This window comes from Pelodiscus sinensis, chromosome 1 (genome assembly GCF_052426305.1).
Source record: "Pelodiscus sinensis isolate ZL-2025 chromosome 1, ASM5242630v1, whole genome shotgun sequence".
Lineage (NCBI taxonomy): Eukaryota > Metazoa > Chordata > Testudines > Trionychidae > Pelodiscus > Pelodiscus sinensis.
Genome location: NC_143052.1, coordinates 244,252,924 through 244,275,422, shown reverse-complemented (window position 1 = coordinate 244,275,422; position 22,499 = coordinate 244,252,924). Strand labels below are relative to the sequence as shown.

Genomic DNA, 22,499 nt, shown 5'->3' with positions numbered 1-22,499 from the left:
TGTGGTGGCTTATGTGATTAGGTCTTGTGGTAATGTTGCTTATGTAGATGTGTGAACAGAGTTGGCACCGGATTTTATTGCAGGGGTGGGTTCCTGGGTGAGTATGATTGAGGTGTCCTGAATGGTTGCTGGAAAGAATTTGTTTCAGGTTAGGGGGTTGTTTGGAGGTGAGGATTGACCTATCTGTGCTCTGTTAGGAGGTCTCCAAGGCATACCTGGATACTGCAAGACATGGAATTAAATGATTCTACATGTGGCATTCTTTCCATTGAGTTAGTATTACATTAATTCCATGGGATCTGTTCTGCTGAAGACACTGATTTTTTTTTTTTGATGAGTTCTAAAACTGAGATACCTACCACTTGTACATGGTTTTTGTTTGCAAGAGGAGGATTTTGTTCTCTAGTGTTCTAGTCAAATTACAACTCTGGCAATTGCATTCTGACAACCCACATTCCACCTGCAGTTCCAGCTGGAAAATATACCCTCTAACTCTTGCCTGAAATAATTTTGTAATGTTTTTTAAACTGTTAAGTGTTGACAGTTTTTTACCCTAGTTACATTTCAAAGGCGAGGAAGAGACTATACCCCTCTGTACCATTTTTACATTTTATATGGCAGTTTGCAATGCATCAGGATTGAAGTGTGACTTGATATTAGTTTATAATTAACTGAGCAGGTAGGTTCTTGAAGATGCTGAGGCTTTTCTATGTGAAAGTACAAATGCAGTTGCATTCTCAACCTTTCTTTGTTTCTTCCAACTCTTAGACTAACAACACTTGAAGTAGTCTTAAGATTCATTCAATTTTAGGTTTCAAAGGAAGCCTCTGACTTGAAAATTCCAAGAATGCCCTACTGGTAACCCTGACAGTGCCATTTTAAGGTACTGGCTGCAAACAAAGATTCAGAAAACCCAGGCAGTTGTGTGTGTCTGTCTGTGTCAGAGAGGGAATCTGGCATTACCTTAAGTCTTCCCAAATTAGGAATGTAAAAGGTTAACTGGTTACCTGATAAGCATTAGGCTTACTGGAATGCTTACCGGGTAACTGGTTGGACAGCTAACTTAGGCAGGATGGAGCTGCCCTGACTAAGTGCAGTTGGTTGTGTGGGGGTGGCAGGCAGGGCTGTGCCTGCATGGGATCAGTGGGATCCCCCGGCTGCGTGGGGGCCGCAAGTGGGACCCCAACCCTTATAATTGATTCTGATAGTTTCTCTGCTGGTTTTCCATTGACTTTTCTGGGTTGGTGCAAAGGTAGACAGTTGAGTAATACATTAGGTAAATGGCTAGCTCGGAGGGGGGTGACAACTTGAATGGACCCTCATTGAGATGTATCAGTTCCCTGGTGACTCACCTTCACTCCAAGACCATAAAGTAATTTTCAATCTGAGTTACACTGTTCCTTTAAATATTACTCACACATACATCTCACAATGATTGAGTATTGATAAGTTCCAACCTTTCAGTGGAGACCTTATATACTGCCCTTTGTGTACAAGTACACTAATTTCATGGTATTAGTTATGGAGAGTTTGACAGGTCTAAGACCAGAGGAGTTGCTTGGGAAAAATGATTAAACTCTTTTCTACTTCACACCATATGTCTCTCTGTTGCACCAGTGATTTATAATTCAGTGGTTTGATTTTCTTTAAAGTTTGACAGGAAACATGCACAACTTAATTTTATTTAATTTAAATTACTTTAATAATTTTAGATATGAACATGAATTGTCCATTTAAAATTTAGTTTTAAGAAGATTTATTTTAAAGATGTACCTGTATTGAATTTATATGGCTTGTTTTAAAATCATATTTTTATTCACCTTATGGATAGGAAAGGTTTTAGCTGAAGATTTTCAGATATCTTCACCAAAAAAAAAAATTCTCCCTATTAGTTTTTTGTTTAGTGTGTACCAATATGTACATTTTATATAATCTATATTTATATTGCCTACTATTGTAGATTTCTTAGAGATATTGAAATTACTAAATACTAAATATTTGAATGAAAACTATGTAGGCCAGTAGTTCCCAACCTTTTTCACTAGTGCGGACCGTCTATTGCCCTCCCAAACAGTTTGCGGACCCCCATCAAAGCCAATTCTAGCCGCTGTGTACACGTCATTAAACTCTTTCTCCGCTCCCTATGACAGCTGGCACACTTCCTGAGAAGTTGGAGCTGATGTGCATTCCCGGGACTCCTACTCTCCTCCCACTCCCCTCCTGCGCAGGAAGGAAGGCAGGAAGCAGGGGGAAGGAGGTCCCCGGCGACGTGACAGACCTGGCTCTTCAGGAAGTGCGCCGGCTGTTTGGGGGAGGGGAGGAGCCACCTGCTCGCTTCCTGAGATGTTGGACCTGGTGCACAGCTGTGGCACTTCTCCCCCACACCGCAGGAAGTCGGTGCTACCTCCATTTTCACAGGTAGTGGGGGAATAACGAGGGGACTGGGATGCCTCATGATCAACTGGTTGTGCCCCCAAAATTGACTGACTAATCGCGATTGACGGGTTGGTGACCATGATTCTATGTTCATTTTTATTTTGTATTTCATCTATTTCTTTTCACGGATCTCTAAGGGTCTACAGACCCCAAGTTGGGAACCACTGATCTAGGCTTTGCAATGTCTTAATACTATGAAGTTTTATCTCTGAAAAGTTCACTTTATATCTGGGTTAGATTTTATTCTAGTCTGTCCTGTATATTTGCACACATGAAACAATTTTATATTTTAATACTTGTATTTTTTAGCTACTAAACCATATGGCACTCCTACACTGAAGCGGCTTGGACACCCAATTATGTGCATCTACTCTTTTTTAAAAAAAAAAATTCTTTCTGTCTTTCTGTCTGTCTTCAAATCTTATGCTTCTCAACTTTTTGCAATGATTTGGCAGATGTGGATAGGAGCAGTGTTCCTCATGCCATTTCCTAGCAAGTTGTCATTACCACCTCTTCTTTCCCCTTTCTCGCTGTTCCTGTTGTCTTGGTTCCCTTTTTCCCCTTGTCTGTCTGTCTTCTTCCCCCTCTCCTCCTCTCCCCTCCCCAGCTGCTCAGAAGGTTGGGTGATATCAAGGTGGGAGCAGTCAATTGTTGGTTAAAAAAGGCAAGCTACATGTGTTTTCTTAAAGGCTGATCTGTTACTGGGAAGAAAGAGAAGCTAGGGCAGAGGGGCTTCTGCCTTGGGCTAGAATCTTGCACACATGGTCTGCTCTCAAGGCTGCATTAGAAGCGTCTTTAGTAGCAGGAGAAGCCACTTGGCTTTCAGGGAGCCACCAATATAGCTGGCAAAAAAAAAAGGGGGGGGAAGTGAATAACATTTGGGCGGGGAGGGATGAGAGGCAGATGTGTTTCTTTTTTTTAAAAACAATGTCACCATTTTCAAACTTTTGAGGTCCCTGCCCCCCCACATCAACTACAGTCTAGCTGCTGCTTTGGCTTCAACCATAGGAGCATGTTTGCAATGTGGTATGGAAAATAATGAAAAGCACAGGTGATTCAAGAGCAATCTGGGTCCCCTGGTAAGGAGGACCAAGTAAATGATGGTTGAGGTTTGTTTTGTGTGTGTGTGTGTGTGTGTGTGTGTGTGTGTGTGTGTGTGTGTGTGCGCGCGCACGTGCGCGCACGCTCTCTCTCTCTCTCCCTCCCTCCCTCCTTCCCTGCCTCCCTCCCAGACATCTAGGAACAAAGAAGACAGGTTTTATTTACGAGATGAGGAAACTCTTTCTTGTGAAGCAGTGAATTTGAATAAGGGTTGGGACTCATGCTAGATACATAGTGGAATGAGAATGCCCAATGCAAAGCTGTGGCTAAAAGGACTGATATGGTCTTTAGGTGTATTAATGGGATTATTGAATAGGAGTAGAAGTTATTTTATAACACTTTTTTACTGATGCGGTCAGGCAAGCTCTTCTGTGCTTTCTTACTCATTCACTGGGTATTACTAACGATGGGAGTGGACCAGACCAGAGTCATTCTTACCATTCCAGCATCAGCCTATCAGCACTAGTTCTCCACTTCCTTGGTACTGTCAGTGATACTGCCAGTTTCAGCTTCCGTTAGATTTGGTCCTAATCTTCTGTTTGAACCTACAGTCCCTTCACTTAACTGCATGGATATTCTATGACTAGATATTAGAGAGCAGGCCTACTTGAAAGACCATTCAAAAGAACCTGCTATAGTAGAAAACCTTCTATATGTGCTGTTTCCTTCTCTAAGTGGACACATTTTTCTCTCTGGTCTCACCAGCACAGAACGTCACTGACCTCCTCTTCAGTACTTTCTGGACTAACTGTTATATCTGAAACACCAGGATTTTGCAATTAGTTCCATCATCTGGAAGCTCTTTGTGTTCCAATCTAAAGTGGATAGTTAATTTTTTTTTTCTGATGACATGTGTATAAACCTTTAAAAAGTCTTAGTCAGATTATACCACCACAGGATATACATTTAGGAATGTCAAGACTTAGGTTCCCCATTTGACCTTGTTGCTCTGATCTGTGCTGCAGCAATCAATGAGGGTGGCTGTTGCCTTTGCAAGAAGAGTAGGGGAGCTATGGGCATTAATATCAAGGCTTCCATATGCAAGTGTTTTTTAAGGATAAGGCTTACCTGCTTCCTCATCTGAAGTTCAAGCCAAAGGTGGTTTCTTCTTTACACATCGGCTAAGGAATTTATTTGCTTGCATTTTACCCAAAGCCACATACAAGCACAGAGGAACAGTGTTTGCATACTTTGGATGTCAGTTGATCCTTAGTGTTTTTTCTGGACAGGGAGGGAGCTTGCAGCAGGGGTAACCTGCTACTTGTAGCAGGGGTAACCAGAGTAAGAGGTTGGTCAGCCTGCACCAGAGAATTTCTTCCTGAATTGTATCCGATATATGCACATACTATGACTTGGTTAATGTTCCTCTGCCAGGCCGTTACAGTTCATTAGATTAGGTCACATTAGGTTTGGCAGCCTTTCTGGTATAATTTCCAATCACTGACATTTGTAGAGTGACAAGATAGTCCTCTGTCCACGTTTGCTTCCTAATGTGGTGTGGCTCAAAACTCCAGAGACTGCTAAAATTGGACTAGTTTTTCTCCAATCTAGACTCCAGTCGAATCTCTTATTCTGTTGGTATTTGCGGGAGTAGAATATGCATGTACAGTCACTCAAATTAAAAATAGTTACAAATCTGTTCCATAACTGTTGTTTAATATGTGCTGCATGTGTCCATTTCATGTCCCGTTAATCTATCCTTCTTTATTGGAGTTCCAGCAAGGAGAGGTGAGATAGGGCTTAGTGCCTAGTGCTACATGGCAGCAAAAGAAGCTTGAGCCAATTGATGGGTGCCACTGAGGCGGGGAAAAGTTTGACTGCCATGACTGAATGTCCTGACACTGAGTGGAATGGATGATGTGTGCAACACATCTCAAAGAACAGAAGTTCTTCTTCGAGTGATTGCTCATGTGCATTCCAATATAGGGGTGTGCATGCGCCGTCGGAAGTTTTTCCCTCAGCGGTACCCTTAGGGCCAGCAGGGAGGCCCCTGGAGTGGCGCTGGTATACCAGCCCATATATACCCCTGCTGGCCTCCTCACCCACTCAGTTACTTTTTACCGCTGTGACAGTCATTGGAACAACCCTTAGCTCCTCAACGTGATCGTTGTCTTCATTGTTCTTCTTCAATCTTTAGTTAATCTTCAGCTAAGTGTCTGCAATTTAAGTTAAAGACTTTTTTGTTGTTTTTTGTTGATTGCTCCCCACCACAGCGCACCGTGGGCCCGCAAGGTTTTAAGCCCTGCAAAAAGTGCAATAGGCCTATGCCATGCGGTGACCCGCACTCATCGTGCTTAAAGTGTCTGGGAGAAGCACACCTTACAGCAGCCTGTAAAATCTGTAAGGCCTTCAAGCCCAGGACGAAACGCGAGAGGGAGTCGCACCTTAAGATCCTCCTCATGGAAGCGACTCTCTGACTGGAACCAGACTCGGCACCAGCCTCCCAGAGCGCACTGGCCTTGGTGTTTGATGGTTCTGTGCACCATCCCTCTCCGGCACTGCAAGGGTCCCGGCACTGCTCTCAATTGCTGATGCCTCAGAAGAAGAGGCTGCCTCACAGGGGTTGGTACCTGCCTAGGCACGCACCCTCCATGCACCCTCTAGTGGGGCACGCGGCGCTGACAAGCCCGGAGACCGACCGACCTAGGTCAGGCGGGCCTACCTCCCAGTGAGGGGACATCAGCCCCTTAGAGCACACTCCACGAGGGCGGTGGCTGCCTCCACTGCTTTTGTAGTGCAGGTTCCCATCCTGGACATCTGCAGAGCCGCCACATGGTCCTCCGTCCATATGTTTGCCAACTACTATGCACTGTCGCATCAGGCCAGAGAGGATGCTACTGTGGATAGGGCGGTCCTCCACTCTTCTGTAGTTTCATTGTCCAGCCCGCCTCCTTAAGTTCTGCTTTGGAGTCACCTATATTGGAATGCATGTGAGTAATCACTCGAAGAAGAAAGAACGGTTACTTACCTCGTAACTCATGTATCGGAGGGGTAGCCGTGTTAGTCTGAATCTGCAAAAGTGGCAAGGAGTCCTGTGGCACCTTATAGACTAACCAAAGTGTTGGAGCATAAGCTTTCGTGGGCAAAGACCCACTTCGTCAGATGCATGTAGTGGAAATTTCCAGAGGCAGGTATAAATATGCAGGCTAGAATCAGGCTAGAGATGACGAGGTAGATCCAATCAGGGAGGATGAGGCCCACTTCTAGTAGCTGATCTGGAAGTGTGAATACCAAGAGAGGAGAAGCTGCTTTTGTAGTTAGCTAGCCATTCACAGTCTTTGTTTAATCCTGAGTTGATTGTGTCAAACTTGAAGATGAACTGTAGCTCAGCAGTTTCTCTTTGAAGGCTGGTCCTTAAGTTTTTTTGCTGCAGGATGGCTACTTTTAGATCTGCAGTTGTGTGTCCAGGGAGATCGAAGTGTTCCCCTACAGGTTTTTGTATGTTGCCATTCCGAATATCTGATTTGTGTCCATTTCTTTTATGTAGGGACTGTCCAGTTTGGCCGATGTATATAGCAGAGGGGCATTGTTGGCACATTATGGCATATCTTACATTAGTAGATGTGCAGGAGAATGAACCAGTGATGGCATGGGCTGATCTGGTTAGGTCCTGTGATGGTGTTGCTGGTGTATATATGTGGGCAGAGTTGGCACCGAGGTTTGTTGCATGGATTGGTTCCTGAGTTACAGTTATTATGGTGCGGTGTATAGTTGTTGGTGAGAATATGCTTTAGGTTGGTGGGTTGTCTGTGGGAGAGGACTGGCCTGCCTCCCAAGGCCTGGGAAAGTGAGGGATCATTGTCCAGGATGGGTTGTAGATGACTAATGTTGTGTTGGAGAGGTTTAGCTGAGGACTGTAGGTGATGGCCAGTGGTGTTCTGTTGGTTTCTTTCTTGAGCTTGTCTTGTAGCAGGAGGCTTCTGGGTACACGTCTGGCTCTGTTAATCTGTCTCCTCACTTCCTTGTGTGGGTATCGTAGTTTACAGAATGCTTCTTGAAGATCTTGTAGGTATAGGTCTCTGTCTGAGGGGTTGGAGCATATGCGGTTGTACCTCAGTGATTGGCTGTAAACAATGGATTGTGTGGTGTGTCCGGGATGGAAGCTGGAGGCATGCAGGTAAGCATGGTGGTCGGTAGGCTTTCGGTATAGGGTGGTATTTATGTGACCGTCACTTATTTGCACCGTGGTGTCCAGGAAATGGACCTCCCATGTAGACTGGTCCATGCTGAGGTTGATGGTGGGGTGGAAGCTGTTGAAATCGTGGTGAAATTCTTCCAGAGTCTCCTTCCCATGGGTCCAGATGATGAAGATGTCATCAATGTAGCGTACGTAGAGAAGGAGTGTAAGTGGACGAGAGCTGAGGAAGCATTGTTCCAGGTCAGCCATAAAAACGTTGACGTATTGTGGGACCATGTGGGTGCCCATAGCATTACCTTGTAACTGTGATTCTTCGAGATGTGTTGCTCATGTTCATTCCAAATCCCCACCCACCACCCTTTATCCAGAGTATGCTGGTAAGAAGGAACTGAGTGGGTGAGGAGGCCAGCAGGAGTATATATGGGCTGTCATACCGGCGTCACTTCAGGGGGCTCCCTGCTGGCCCTGAGGGAAAAATTTCTGACAGTGTGTGCGCGCTGCGTGCACACACTATATTGGAATGGACATGAGCAACACATCTCGAAGAATCACAGTTACGAGGTAAGTAACCATTCTTTACTGAACAGTTTAATGGCAGTGTTTTTGTTATGGCTAGACAGCCTTTATAAGGGCTTCTGTGCTTCAAGTAACATTATATATTACTCACAAGCAAAACCTTCCTTTAGCCTCTCATTGTCTGTCTGCCTTCCTGCGAAGTCATTCAGACTAGATGTACTTCCTAGTTACAGTTTCTAGATGACATAGTTCATCCTGGGATGACCCAATTAAATTGTTCCCAGTATCCCATATAAGTCTCAGCATAACAGGAAACTTAAGGCTTTTTTACTTCCTGTTATTCTTGAGTTAAACTGGTTTTGGTGCAGAGCGTTTTGCTGTAGAAGAAGCCACAATGAAGGTGAGCTTAAATATACTTATGTTCTTTATTTTAGACTTGCATAAATGTGTTTTCCAAACGTTTGTCCACATTTTTTTAAACTGCCTTAAAAAAGAGAAGTGCAAGTCTTTATCTTTTGATCTAATGTCTTTCTGGGCACATCCAAATATTTGAGTAGATCACTTGTGAAAAATTTTAGAGAGAGATGGATGTAGAAAAGCAAACAGGCCAATTTACACTGATTGCTATAACTCCATTGATTTATGGTGCAGCACAGAAGCAGAGACTTGTTGTTCCTCAGTGTCTAGTGGACATGATGGGACTCATCTTTATGAGCAAAGTCTTAAAAAAAAAAAAAAAAATTGTAGGACAACTTAAATAGAATCAGCCTTTGTAAACAATACATTCCCATCCTTTACAGTCCTTCCCTGTGATACCAGTTTATTAAGTATTTCTCATATCTACTTACCGTTAGAATCCCCACGTCAATAAAGGGTTCTGGAAGCACAAATTATAGAATCACATTGAAATCAGTAAGACTCTCTGTGGGAATAAGAATCTGGTCTTGTGGATCCTCTTAGAGCCGTGGTGTCCTGCTGCTATAGCGAACTAGCCACACTCAGCCAGCCAAATAGCCACATTTGGCTAGCGGCTTGGACAACATGGTCTTACAGGATCAGCACTGTAGTTTCATATCACTTTGTAATTTGTGTCCATTTGAAAGCTACCACAGTAAACACATACATGCAGGAAGCCTGAATCTTTGCAACTTTTTGCCACTGTTTATTTTTCCAAGCAGAGTGCCAAATTAAAAAAACAAAACCCGCACATCAGCTGGTTGATTTCAAGCAGAATGTATACAACCTATTCCTTCTCTTAATAGTGTGTGATCCTGGTGTCTTTCTTTTCTCTTTAACTTAATATGCAACTTTGCCGAAACAACAGAATTTGTTGATTTTTTTTTTTTTGCTCCCTTTCTATAGAGGCTAATAGTGTCTCATTCACTTATATTGAATACTATATTTGTGGATGTTGGGTTTTTTTAAATACTTTATCTCATTTTTCGTAGTTGGCATCACAGAAATTGCAGCTGGGGGTACTTGAGAGCCCCTTATTATTTCTTCCAATTTTAAATAAGCCTAAATGTCATTTGAATTGTCTCTGGTATGGTGATACTTAAAGAAGAGATTCCTCTGGAATATTTTATAGAAGTTGTACTTGTCCACTGACTTAACAGCTTGATTCTGTAGGCTTACGGAGTTCCTAAGCTTTGTTTTTGGTACAGACCACTGTTTGAAAACCAGTGTATGACACTGAAAATTATCCATTGCTAACAACTGGTGTCAGCATCCATTGCAGCTAAACTGGAGCTTGAACTGTTCAGCTGCAAGGAGAATGAAGAACAAGCTGTGGTTTTGGCAACTTTTTTTGGGGGTAATGTAAGCAACAGTGCTGGTAAGAACCTCTGAAATACAGTGAATGTTTTACAAAAGACAGGACACTGCCTAGCTAACACAATCTCCCAAAGTGTTCCACTTTTATTAGAGGATCTGTGTTAAGCAATTGCTTTGTTAGCCCTATGAATGGTCACTTGAGATAATTTTCACTCTGCATGACTTGCATGTCTTCTCACTTCTTAATCTCCCCCACCCCCATATGATCTTTTCATTTCCCTTCTGTCTGAATGCTTTCTTTAGAAGACAGACTCTTTCTGATGTGCTTGTAGGGTGGATCTCTTATCAGGAAAATAAACAGGAGCTTGTTGACTTTGTAGATAAAAGCTGTTTTACTTTAGGACGCCAAGAGCAACTATAATAGTGCTGGCATTGTTGTCCTTTTCTGATTTTGCACATGAGAATACTAGAACTCCTTTTAACATACATAAACAGGATCATGTGCAATATCTATTTTCATGAGGTTTTGGATGAGTTTTGCTATTACCTCAAGCAAATGTTCTGGGTCAAGATTTTGTGAATTTAGATTCTTCTCCAATGGTGGCTTGTGTTTTTTTTTTTAAACAGCTAAATTACGTTCAAATTTAAGTTCCAGTGATTTGATCAGAATAGAAAACTTAATTGATGCATTATTGGGTTTTTTTTGGGGTGGGGGAGCATGTCTTCTGTGTCTTGTAGAGCACCAAAGGCAAACACATCTCTATATGGATAAAATGCACAAGAATATAGTAGTTTATACAAGACAGCCTTTTCTCAAAGTGCTTTATGAACTACAGTGTATGACAGATATAGACATACACTTCAACTACAGTGGTGACTGATTAATGTATTTCAGGTGAAACAAGGGAGCCATTTACAGTACAATAATAGTTTTTTAAAATCTGTTCTTAAAACAAATGTTAAAATTAGATAATACACAGGATAAGGAAGGAATGCTGGCACTTCTGGGTATAGTGCTTAAATTGTCCAACAGTACAAAGTTTGGTTTAAAAATACCCTTATAAATTTGTTAGTCTTTTAAAGTGCCACCAAACTCCTTGTTCAATAATATATCTAGTACATAACCAGCAATAATCCAAATTTAGGTGTATAAATTTAACAGTACAGTTTAAATTTTAGCATCCAAATATTTGGGAACATCACTTGTCAAAAATGAGGGGGAGGGGAGAGAGAGAGAGCACGAGAGAGCAGGTGGGGGGAGAGAGGGAGGGAGGTAGAAAAACAAACATCGCAATGAGTGTAAATTGTGCCTCAGTAATTGAGTGTTTAGGATAGGTTGTCCTTCAGTAGTTATCCATCAGAGAAGTATTTCAGTTAGAAATATGAAATTGTAGTTATCTGACTAATTGTGTAGTGGATACAAATTGTAGTTAACATACCCACAGCACGAGTAGCTCCAGGTGCTGACTCCAGTTGAGACTGAGCAGTCGCTACTCAAGCTGACACCGGGAGCCACCTGCACTGTGTCTCTGCATTTAAAATGCAGTAAAAGCCTCCAGGCTCTTACTACATTTAAAATGCAGAGGCACAGTATCCTGGAGCAGTGTGGGCCGGCATTGCTCGGTCCTGGCTCACATTGAGTCCAGCAGCTCGTGTGCACAGCCAGCTCAGGCTGCCACGAAAAGGGGCTGCTTGGTGGCAGCAGCCCCTGGCCGCGGGGGGGCCCAACTCCCCACTGGGAACCCTGACGACAGGGGCTGCTGCCAGAACAGCCTCTATCCACAGCAAGTCTTGGCCCGTGGTGGGCAGAGGCTGCAAAGCAGCCTCCCCTGCTGCCTCTGATAGAGGCAATGGGGGATGGGGAGGCGGCACCGCGGAGCTGGTGCTGGGAGAAACTGGCTTTCAGGTCCCCCCCAGTACCAGCTCCTGTTCTCCCACCCCTCCCTTGCTGCCTCTCAGAGAAGCAGTAAGGGGAGAGTGGGAAAGTGAGTAGTTGATAATTCAGACGACTACTCGCTAATATCCCTAATTCAAGTTATTTTTCTGACTTGCTTCTCAGTGGCAGCTCATCTCTCTGGGTATTGCTGATAAACAGTCGTGTTCTAAATAGATGTTCCTTAGCCAACTGATGGCATCCAATACTACGAGTTGTCACATCTGCCCAGGATAGTGCTGACTAATTCCACATTCCTGCAACACATGGTGGTTACTGAGGTCCCAAGCTCTAGCCCAGCAGTTCCCAATCTTTTCCAGATGGGGACCCATGTTGACAATTCAGGAAGACTTGGTGACCCAAGGCAATTCAAAAACGGGGAGGAGGGGGCAGAGCCACCTGGTGATACAGTGGGTGACCCTTTTGAAATGTAATGGCGACCCATATTTGGGTCCAGACTTATGGTGGGGGAGGGATAGCTCAGTGGTTTGAGTATTGGCCTGCTCAATCCAGGATTGTGAGTTCAATCCTTGCAGAGGTCATTTAGGGTTTTGGGGCAAAAATTTGTCAGGGATGGTACTTGGTCCTGCTGTGAAGGCAGGGGCCTGGACTTGATGACCTATCAAGGTCCCTTCCAGTTCTAGGAGATAGGCAATCTCCATTAATTTAAGGTTGGGAAACTCTGTTCTAGCTGCTCTAATGATCTGTGCTTGTTTGGATCTTGTAACACCTTCCCCCTCCCCCTCCCATCAGGTAAAACAGGAAGAAAACCTTTTTCTGCTTCAAGATTGTAGAGAAAATCTAACTATACAAACCTTCCTTGCCAAATCTGGACCTATTCTACATCATTATAACTAACTCTCGTGGAAGAATGAATTTAAGATCCATCTCACTGTGTCTCGATACAGCTATCTGTACTGTGTCTCCAGTTTAAAATAAAACCAAAACGTGTACACCAATCTTTCCCTTGTAGCTTTTTTTTTTAAAGAAACAAAGTACAAATGTTTAATAAGAAATGTTTGTACTTGTGTGTGTTCTCATTATTGGTAATTGTAGACTTACCTAGCTTTCAGGATTATTATTATTATTATTATTATTATTATTATTTTTAGTGACTGGTATCCTAATGTTGTTTTCCTATTTGTTTTCAGACTTTTGAGGCAAATGATCTGTATCAGGGACAGAACTTCAACAAGGTGCTCAGCTCCCTTGTTGCTCTAAATAAAGTAACTGCAGGTAAGTAGACTCTGTTTTGCTTTGATGCATACTATGAGGAAGGTGCCCTATAATGTCATCCTTAAGCAGCTTGGATAAATGAATATAATTGATTTATAATATGCTATTATAAAATATAATTTCTAAAAATACCACCAATTGTCATTTTGTAGAGATGCTTTCTGTTTGTTTTCTTCATCTTCCCATGTATTAGTCTTGCATTGTTTTAAAGAAGCTTGTTAAGGACTTGTCAGTGTTCTCTAGTTTTGTTTTTAGATAGTGGTTTCTTAGTGAGGTGAAGCTGGAGGTTATTAGAGATAGAACACTATTTTTTTAAGTACTTGTTTCTTTAGATGCTGGGAACATACACATTGGATCAAGCCCTGCAATCTTCATACGCGGGTCAATTTTACTTGTACGACTAATTTAATTAAAGTAAATGATACAACTCCCATGAATAAGGTTTGAAAGATGGGACTGAATGCTACTAAAAACGTTCTCCTTCCCAATTAAGTTTCTTTCTGATCCTGGATGGAATCTATAATTTTGTATTTGAGAGGACAACACTGTTTTTTTTTCATGAAAATGTTAGAAAGAAATCATTTGATTACCATATTAGGTCTCAAAAAGAAGAGAAGATGGACTTTATGGAAGGAAGGCCCTTATTTCAACACTTCCAAACTTTTGAGAAGAGAAGCCTTTTATAAATTGTTTTTCCTTACCATGATAGTAACTCTTCTGATGTCTTTCTCGTGTTTATTGTATGTATTGTTATGTTCATGGCATAAACACAGAGAAGATAAAAACATAAATACTTTTGCTAGAAAGTAGCAACATACCACTACTTGTTTTGCTAAAAATCAGAATGATAACATAACCCCAAAGCAAAGACACAAAACTGTTTGATCCCTAAAACAGAGAGGCATAATCCAACCCACTTTATTATAGACTTTTTGCAGAATTAATCACAGATTGCATGCTTCTCTGTAGAGCTTGGGAGCTTGCAAGGAGGACTAGAAAATGCCCTCTTCCCCCATTCTGGAAGTAGTAGATTGCAGTTCCAACATAGCTTTCAATATACCATGCTCATCTGCTATATTACAGAAGGAAAATTGTGTTTGTTTTTACATCAGGAAATATTTTTATTGCATTGTTTTAGGGCATTAGTAAGAACTTTTAGGATTGATACTCAGATGGTGTAAACTGGCATAGCTCCAAGGAATTAATCATCTGACCCTCAGTCGAAGTCTATTAGTGCCACTGGCCTGCCAGCTGATCTGTCCTTTTGTTCTTAGAAGTGGCCAGAGCTCTTAAAGCTCCTCTTCCAAACAACTGCTTTTCCTATTTTCATGGGGATAGTATGTGGGAGGTACTCCAGCAATTTATCAATAGTTAGTTTTGGTGGACAGCCATCATGGTCTCCAGTGAGTTCTTAAAAGTAATTTGTAGTTTTCATATAACACTCATTTTACAGATGGGGAAACTGAAGTACACAAGAAGCCAGGGGCAAGAATAGAACTCAAGTCACCTGAGTCCCAGTCTGGTGCACTTGCCATTAGGCCATGGTGCTTTTCTCAAAAATTGTACCCCTACAGACCTTCTCAAGAGCACAGTTAACAGACTATCCATAGACATTTCTTACTAGATTTTGCTAGAGGATTGGTGAGAGAGTGGTTCTATGCAAACGCTCACTTCAATGTATCTCTACAACCAGGCCTCGACAAATCACTGAATCTACTGGCCTGTGATGAGTAGATTTCAGCTGGTCACCCCGTTCACAGGCGGTGCGCGCATGCACAATGTGGGTCTTGCGCATGCGCAGTGCGGGGCTGGCGAGTAGGTTTCGCCGCCATTTGTCAAGCCCTGTCTATAACCATACTTGGGTTGGGAATCTTACTCTAGGCAGTGTCCTGTGGTCAGAGACTACATTGCAAGATGATTGGGGAAACTCCGAGGCGGTAGAGGGGAATCAGGAATGGGGCAAAGTTGAAGTAGTGAAAGTAGAGAGTCAGCAAAGTGTTAGGTATGAGGGGATAGGCATGGGGGGTTAGGTTTTTAGAATCTATGCAAGTAAGGCAATGCATATTTATCAACTATGAAAATTATAGTCCATCAAATCTCCAGATTTATGCACGTTTGGTAGAAACTTTCAAAAGATTTTAGTTGAAAAATGACTTTACCAAGGGACATTTTTGCAAAATTATTTTTTCCCACTAACTCAAAAATTGAAGAAAAAAGCCATTCCTTTTTTGCAGTGGCCGAAAATAATTGTTTCTTGTCCATTCTTGAAAATCAAAAATTCCAGTTTTGCAAAGGAAAATGAAGGAAGGGAGCGGAATGAAAGGAAGAGGAAGGACCCAATGAACAAATTAAGCACAAACCATAGTAGTTTTCAAAATTGGAAATTAAACAATTTCAAAATTCTGAAAATTATAAAGAATTATTTTTCTTTGACCGCCCAACTTACCTGATATGAGTGTTCCTCCTATTTGGCATTGCAAGAACATGGACAGGGCATTCTGGTATCATCCTTGCAATTGAACACTGGATTATATTTTTTTAATGGGAAGTAGGGGGTACGTCTCTGGCTCGCTACGCTTGCAAAACCCCTCTCATGGGTGGTAGGCAACCCCAGCTCTCCCCCTGGCCACTAGGGAGATCCAGGATGCAGCTGCACCAGCTTGGGCCTCTTCTCCTTTCCCAGCCTAACCCTAATCCCCCCTTTTCTGGCCGAGGCTTTGCCAAATCTGGTTCTGTGGCTGGGGAAGGCGGGGCTGTGACGTGCCAAACCAGGCCCTGCTGCTGGTGGCCCAGGAAGGTCAAGCCATGGCCGGTCTGCCCCCGGTGGCCAGGGAAGGCCGGGTCTCGGTGTGCCATGCCAGGCCAAGCCTGGCTCTGCCCCCAGGGGTCGGGCTGAGCCTGGTCCTGGCTCTAGCAGGCCCAACTCTCTTTCCCTCCCCTCTCTTCCTCTCCCCTCCCCGCCCCTCCCCCCAGTCCCTGGGAAATTGAGCAGGGCTGAGGCTGCGCCAGGCCAGGCTAGGCTAGGCTAGGCCTAGGGTTGCCAGGTGTCTGGTATTGACCCTGACAGTCCATTATTTTCGCCTCCTGTACGGTAAAATAATTCAGAAAATACTAGACACCTAAATTGTCCGGTGAAAATACCGGACACCTGGCTACTCTACACACACTCAGCAACCGGGCCCAGCCCCTGCTCCCCCTGCCGGATCCCCCACTTACCTGGTTCCTCACAGAAGCTGCCTTCTGGCTCCGATCAAGAAAATGAGATGGCTGCTTGCAAAAAGCCTTAAAGGGGCCATGCTGTTTTATTTTTTTGTTTAATAAATCTCGGGGGGGGGGGGGGGTTGCTCAACAACTTTAGTCTCCCCCCCCCCCTTTTTTTCCTCAACAGAATTTTTTCCCATTGTTGTTGGGTTTTTTTTGTTTTTTTGGGGGGGGGAGGGGGGGGCCGGGGGAGCAGGGAGGGGTGTTCGGTAATTTTTGGTTTAACCATCTGGAAACCCTAGCTAGGCTTGGTTGCTGAGGGTGTGGGAGGCCAGGCCAGCCCCAGCCCTAACCCCTTTGTCCCCCTCCCCGGCCTCACCAGGCCCAGCTCTCCCCCCTCGGCTGCTGGGCGGTTGGGCCAGGCCAAGGCCTTGCCATGGCAAGGCCTGGCTGGAGGCTGCACATCTCCCCCTGAGCATGGGAGAGGGGACAGGAAATACTGCAACTGAGGGCGGAGGGAGAGGCTGCGAGACACAGAGTGATACCTAAACAAAACAATATATATTTTTTTTAAAGAAAATATTTTCTTCTTATATGGTAGATGAAGGTCTTAACAAAAGTTGTCGCATACTAACTCTGTTTTCATGGAAGTGCAAATTTCAGAAAGCAGCACACACCTTTTAAAAACAGGATTTATATACAAGAGGGTTCAGAGTAGTCATAGACTCATAGACTTTAAGGTCAGAAGGGACAATTATGATCATCTAGTCTGATCCCCTGCACAGTGCAGGCCACAAAATCTCACCCGCCCCTCCTAGAATAATCCTCTCACCTATATCTCAGATATTGAAGCCTTCAAATACTTTGAAGACCCCAAGATGCAGAGAATCCTCCAGCTGTGATCTGTATCCCATGCTGCAGAGGAAGCCGAAAAACCTCCAGGGCCTCTGCCAATCTACCCTGGAGGAAAATTCCTTCCCGACCCCAAATATGGCGATCAGCTAAACCCTGAGCATGTGGACAAGACTCATCAGCCAGACACCCAGAAAGTTCTCTATAGTAACTCCTATCATCCCTCCATTGACCTATTCCCACTGATAATGAATGGTCAATTAGTTACCAAGATCCTGTTATCTCATCAAACAATCCCCTTCATAAACCCATCTAGTTTAATCTTGAAACCAGATAGATCTTTTGCCCCCACTACTTCCCTTGGAAGGCCGTTCCAGAACCTCACTCCTCTAATGGTTAGAAACCTTTGTCTAATCTCAAGTCTAAACTTCCTACTAGCCAGCTTATATCCATTTGTTCTTGTGTCCACATTGGTATTAAGCTTAAATAATTCCTCTCCCTCCCTGGTATTTATCCCTCTAATATGTTTAAAAAGTGCAATCATGTCCCCCCTCAGCCTTCTTTTGGTTAAAGTAAACAAGCCAAGCCCCTTGAGTCTTCTTTCATAAGACAGGTTTTCCATTCCTCGGATCATCCTAGTGGCCCTTCTTTGTACCTGTTCCAGTTTGAATTTATCCTTCTTATACATGGGAGACCAGAACTGCACACAGTATTCCAAATGGGGTCTCACCAATGCCTTGTATAATGGCACTAACACCTCCTTATCCCTACTGGAAATACCTCGCCTAATACATCCCAAGATCGTATTAGCCTTTTTCACGGCTATGTCACAACGGCAGCTTATAGTCATTCTATAATCAACCAGGACTCCGAGGTCCTTCTCCTCCTCTGTTACTTCCAACTGATGTGTTCCCAGCTTATAACTAAAATTCTTGTTATTAATCCCTAAATGCATAACCTTACACTTCTCACTATTAAATTTCATCCTATTGCTATCAACTCCAATTTACAAGATCATCCAGATCTTCCTGTATGATATCCCAATCCTTTTCTGAATTGGCAATAGCTCCCAACTTTGTGTCATCCGCAAATTTTATTAGAACACTTCCACTTTTGGTGCCAAGATCAGCAATAAAAAGATTAAATAAAATTGGCCCCAAACTGATCCCTGAGGAACTCCGCTAGTAACCTTCCTCCAACCTGACAGTTCACCTTTCAGTATGACCCGCTTTAGTCTCCCCTTTAACCAGTTGCTTATCCACCTCTCAACTTTCATATTAATCCCTATCTTTTCCAATTTAACCAATAATTCCCCATGTGGTACTGTATCAAATGCCTTACTAAAGTTGAGGTAGACTAGATCGACTGCATTTCCTTTATCTAAAAAATCTGTTACTTTCTCAAAAAAGGAGATCAGGTTGGTTTGGCACGATCTACCTTTTGTAAAACCATGTTGTAATTTGTCCCAATTGCCATTAGCCTCAATGTCTCTAACTACTTTCTCCTTCAAAATTTTTTCCAGGATTTTACATACTACAGATGTCAAACTAACAGGCTTATAGTTACCCGGGTCGCTTTTTTTCCCTTCCTTAAAAATCGGAGCTGTATTAGCAATTCTCCAGTCAAATGGTACAACCCCTGAGTTTAGAGATTTCTTAAAAATTTTTGCTAATGGACTTGCAAGTTCATGTGCCAGTTCCTTCAATATTCTTGGATGAAGATTATCTGGGCCCCCTGATTTACTCCCATTGAGCTGTTGAAGTTTGGCTTTTACCTCGGATATGGTAATATCTACCTCCTTATCTTTAGTCCCACTTGTTAACTTACCATTATCCCTAAGCTCTTCATTAGCCTCATTAAAGACTGAAGCAAAGTATTTGTTCAAATATTGGGCCATTCCTAGATTATCCTTAACCTCCACTCCATCCTTAGTAATTTCTTTAGTCCAATCAACTTCCCTAACTAATTACCTTAATTTACTAAAGTTAGCTCTTTTGAAATCAAAAACCCTAGTCTCAGATTTATTTTTGTTTATCCTTCCATTTAATTTAAACTGAATTAGCTCATGATCACTCGAGCCAAGGTTGTCTCCTACAACCATTTCATCTATGAGGTCCTCGCTACTCACCAAAACCAAATCTAAAATAGCATCCCTCCTTGTTGGTTCAGCAACTACTTGATGAAGGAATTCATCAGCTATCACATCTAGGAAAATCTGAGCCCTATTATTATTACTAGCACTTGTTCTCCAGTCTATATCTGGAAAGTTGAAATCTCCCATGATTATGCAGTTTCCATGAGTATTTACTTCATTAAAAACATTAAAGAGGTCTCTATCCATGTCCAAATTGGATCGTGGTGGTCTATAACACACCCCAAGCACTATCCCAGGGGAGGATCTGATAGTTTTCTTCCCCAATGTGATTTTTGCCCAAACGGACTCTGTCTTCTCCATTCCATCACTTTTTATTTCTATGCAATCTACCTCATCTTTGATATACAATGCGACTCCACCACCTTTACCCTTATTTCTGTCTTTCCTAAACAGCACATACCCTTCAATACCTGTACTCCAGTCATGCCTAGTATTCCACCATGTTTCTGTTATTCCTATAATATCTGGTTTTACTTCCTGGAAGTGCTCTAGTTCCTCCTTTTTGTTACCTAGGCTCCTCGCATTGGTGTACAAACATCTTAATTTTTGCTGTTTGGCCTCATTCACATTCTTTACCCAATTTGGCACGGACGATATACCTCCAATATGACCTATTAGACTAGTATCCACCCCCCCCTTCCTCATGTTCATTCTCCTACCCCCAGCTATATCCTTTCTTACTTCGTTTTCCTCCCTCTCAATGTTAAAATCTGGTGTAGAGATTACCTGGGCATCTCCCAACCATTTCCCCCAAATTCCTAGTTTAAAGCTCTCTTAATACGTTGAGCCAGCCTCCACCCTAGATGTCTGTTTCCCTCCCTACTTAGGTGAAGTCCATCTCTAGAGAAAAGTCCTCTGTTCATAAATGCCGCCCAGTGACCATACATCCCAAAGCCCTCCTTATAGCATCACTGCCTAAGCCATCTATTGATCATCATAATCCTGTCACATCTTAGTTGCCCTTCTCTAGGAACAGGCAGAATCCCACTAAAGATCACCGGAGCCTCAATTTCCTTGAGCGTCCTCCCCAGCCTAGCATAGTCTCCCTTAATTCGTTCCAGCGAGAATCTAGCCGTATCATTTGTTCCTACATGAAGGATGATCAATGGATTCCTTCCTGCTCCCTTAATAATTCTCTTCAACCTCAGTTCCACATCTCTTATCTTAGCACCTGGCAGACAGCACACCCTTCTATTCTCTGGATCAGCTCTGGTTACAGGCCTATCTATTCTTCTGAATAAGGAGTCCCCAATCACATAGACCTGCCTTTTCCTAGTGACAGTGAAATTCTCTGGTCTATCTCTAGCTTCCTCTGGCTGCAAGTCCTCGCCATTCCTATTTTCCCTTGTAATCCTAATGCTCATTATTGGTGTTGTCTCCATTAAGTCTTCCCCTTTATCTATAGGACTAGCCACTCTTCTCTTCTTTCTTACCCTTCCATCTTCATTATCTACCTGCTGTACCCCTTCTACGTTTTCCAGCTCCACATACCTGTTCTTGAGCTCTATTTTACCTTCACTGACCCATCTTTTCCTCTGCCTGGTCCTCTGAGTCACATGCTTCCACTGTCCATTTTCTTCGCCCAGCAGTCCCCCCTCTGAGGCCCTTGATCCTGCTTCCATCTGTGTATCTAAGCTTTCCCCTTCAGCCACGTCATGCCTTTGCCCCATCAGCTGCTCAAACCCCCTTCTAAACTCGACCAGAGTTTCCACCTACATCTCCAGTCCTCGGATCTTTTCTTCCATCAGCTCTATCAGGCGGCACTTCATGCAAACAAAACTCCCTTTCAGGTACCCCCTCCAGAATCATGTACATACCGCAGCTACCACATCCAATCATCCTCCTTGTGTTCTCTACTCCTTGGGCCATGGCCACTAATGCCTCTGTGTTTTATCTACTTTCTCACCAAAATCCTATTAGTCCGGTGAACACAAAAACAAACCAAAACACCCCCTCCACAGCAAAAACAAACTCCAAACAAGTCCCACAATCCAAACTCCCTTTACAAACTCCCACTCAAACTCCCCTGTTTACAGCTCTGTTTGCTTGGCTCCTGTGCCGCTGCAGTTATCTTCCAATCACATTCAATCCAAGCTGGATAACTAAGCAATTTATCGAAGAAGAAATACTTGATGATCTCCATTTGCAGAGGAGGATGTAGGGGTGGGGATTTCTATCTGGAAACACTGATGAATTGCTTCCAGGTTTACCACTCAGTTTGGTGACATTTCAGTTCTTCTGTTTCTCATGGCAAATTGCAAATATAGCATGTCTAGACTACATGGAAGAGTCGAAAGAGAATATGCAAATTCAGTGGGAATTTGCATATCTTCTTCCGATCTCACTTTTGAAAGCAGAACTTTCGAAAGTGAAAGTAGTTGGGATGCGGCTTTTTCATCAAAGCCTCCTTTTTCGAAAAGCCATGTAAATCTAATTTTTTAAAGAAGAGTGGCTTTTCAAAAAGGGGAGGAGGTTGCTGAAAAAGCCACATCCCGACTACTTTCACTTTCGAAAGCTCTGCTCTCAAAAGTGAGATCAGAAGAAGATATGCAAATTCCCCAGAATTTGCATATCCTCTTTCGAATCTTCTGCGTAGTCTAGATGAGCCCTACGTGTTTTTTTTGCAGCACAAAAACGCCTCAGGTAACTGTTACACTTCTAAAATATCTTGCTGTCTGACAGTGCTCATATCTGAATTTTTAAGGTTAAGTACAAAGATTATTAAAGTAACCCAACAACTACCTTGGTAGTAAACTTGTGATCCATATGTGAAATGTTCTGTCTTGTGCAGTGTTGTCTTGTCTTGTCTCTTGTTTTCATAGTGCATGAAAAAATTTAGAGCTTAGACATACTACTAATGGAAGAATGTAGTATCTAAACCTATTTTAAGCTCTTATTATCACAAGGAGTTTTCAAAAATAAATTTAGAGTAAGAAGTTTCTAAGCTGTTCAGAGTAAATGCTGCATTGGTATAAAGTTGTGTTGATGACAATCTGAATAAAATGTATATTTAAGCGAAAAGAGAGAAAAATATCTTTAATAATGTACCAGTTAAACATTCTGCATTTGTTACATAGTACATTTATATTGTTTCTGAAAGATGAAAGATGAGTCATTGGTACAAGATGATTAAAGTTTTAGGAGAAGTTGTTGAAGGA

General features: G+C 42.7%; 1 protein-coding gene across 7 annotated transcripts in view; it reads left to right on the top strand.

Moving 5' to 3' along the window:
* The window catches only part of ARHGEF7 (Rho guanine nucleotide exchange factor 7), a 195,135-nt gene that overhangs the window by 48,922 nt on the left and 123,714 nt on the right, over positions 1 to 22,499 (top strand). For 6 of the 7 annotated variants that reach the window (XM_075918578.2, XM_075918736.2, XM_075918554.2 and 3 more), the window contains one exon: positions 13,049 to 13,133. In XM_075918578.2, coding sequence (XP_075774693.1) covers positions 13,049 to 13,133 — 85 coding nt within the window. Of the gene's footprint in view, positions 1 to 8,340; positions 8,592 to 13,048; positions 13,134 to 22,499 lie in introns of those variants that run through there. The other variant, XM_075918716.2, reaches the window with a different exon arrangement.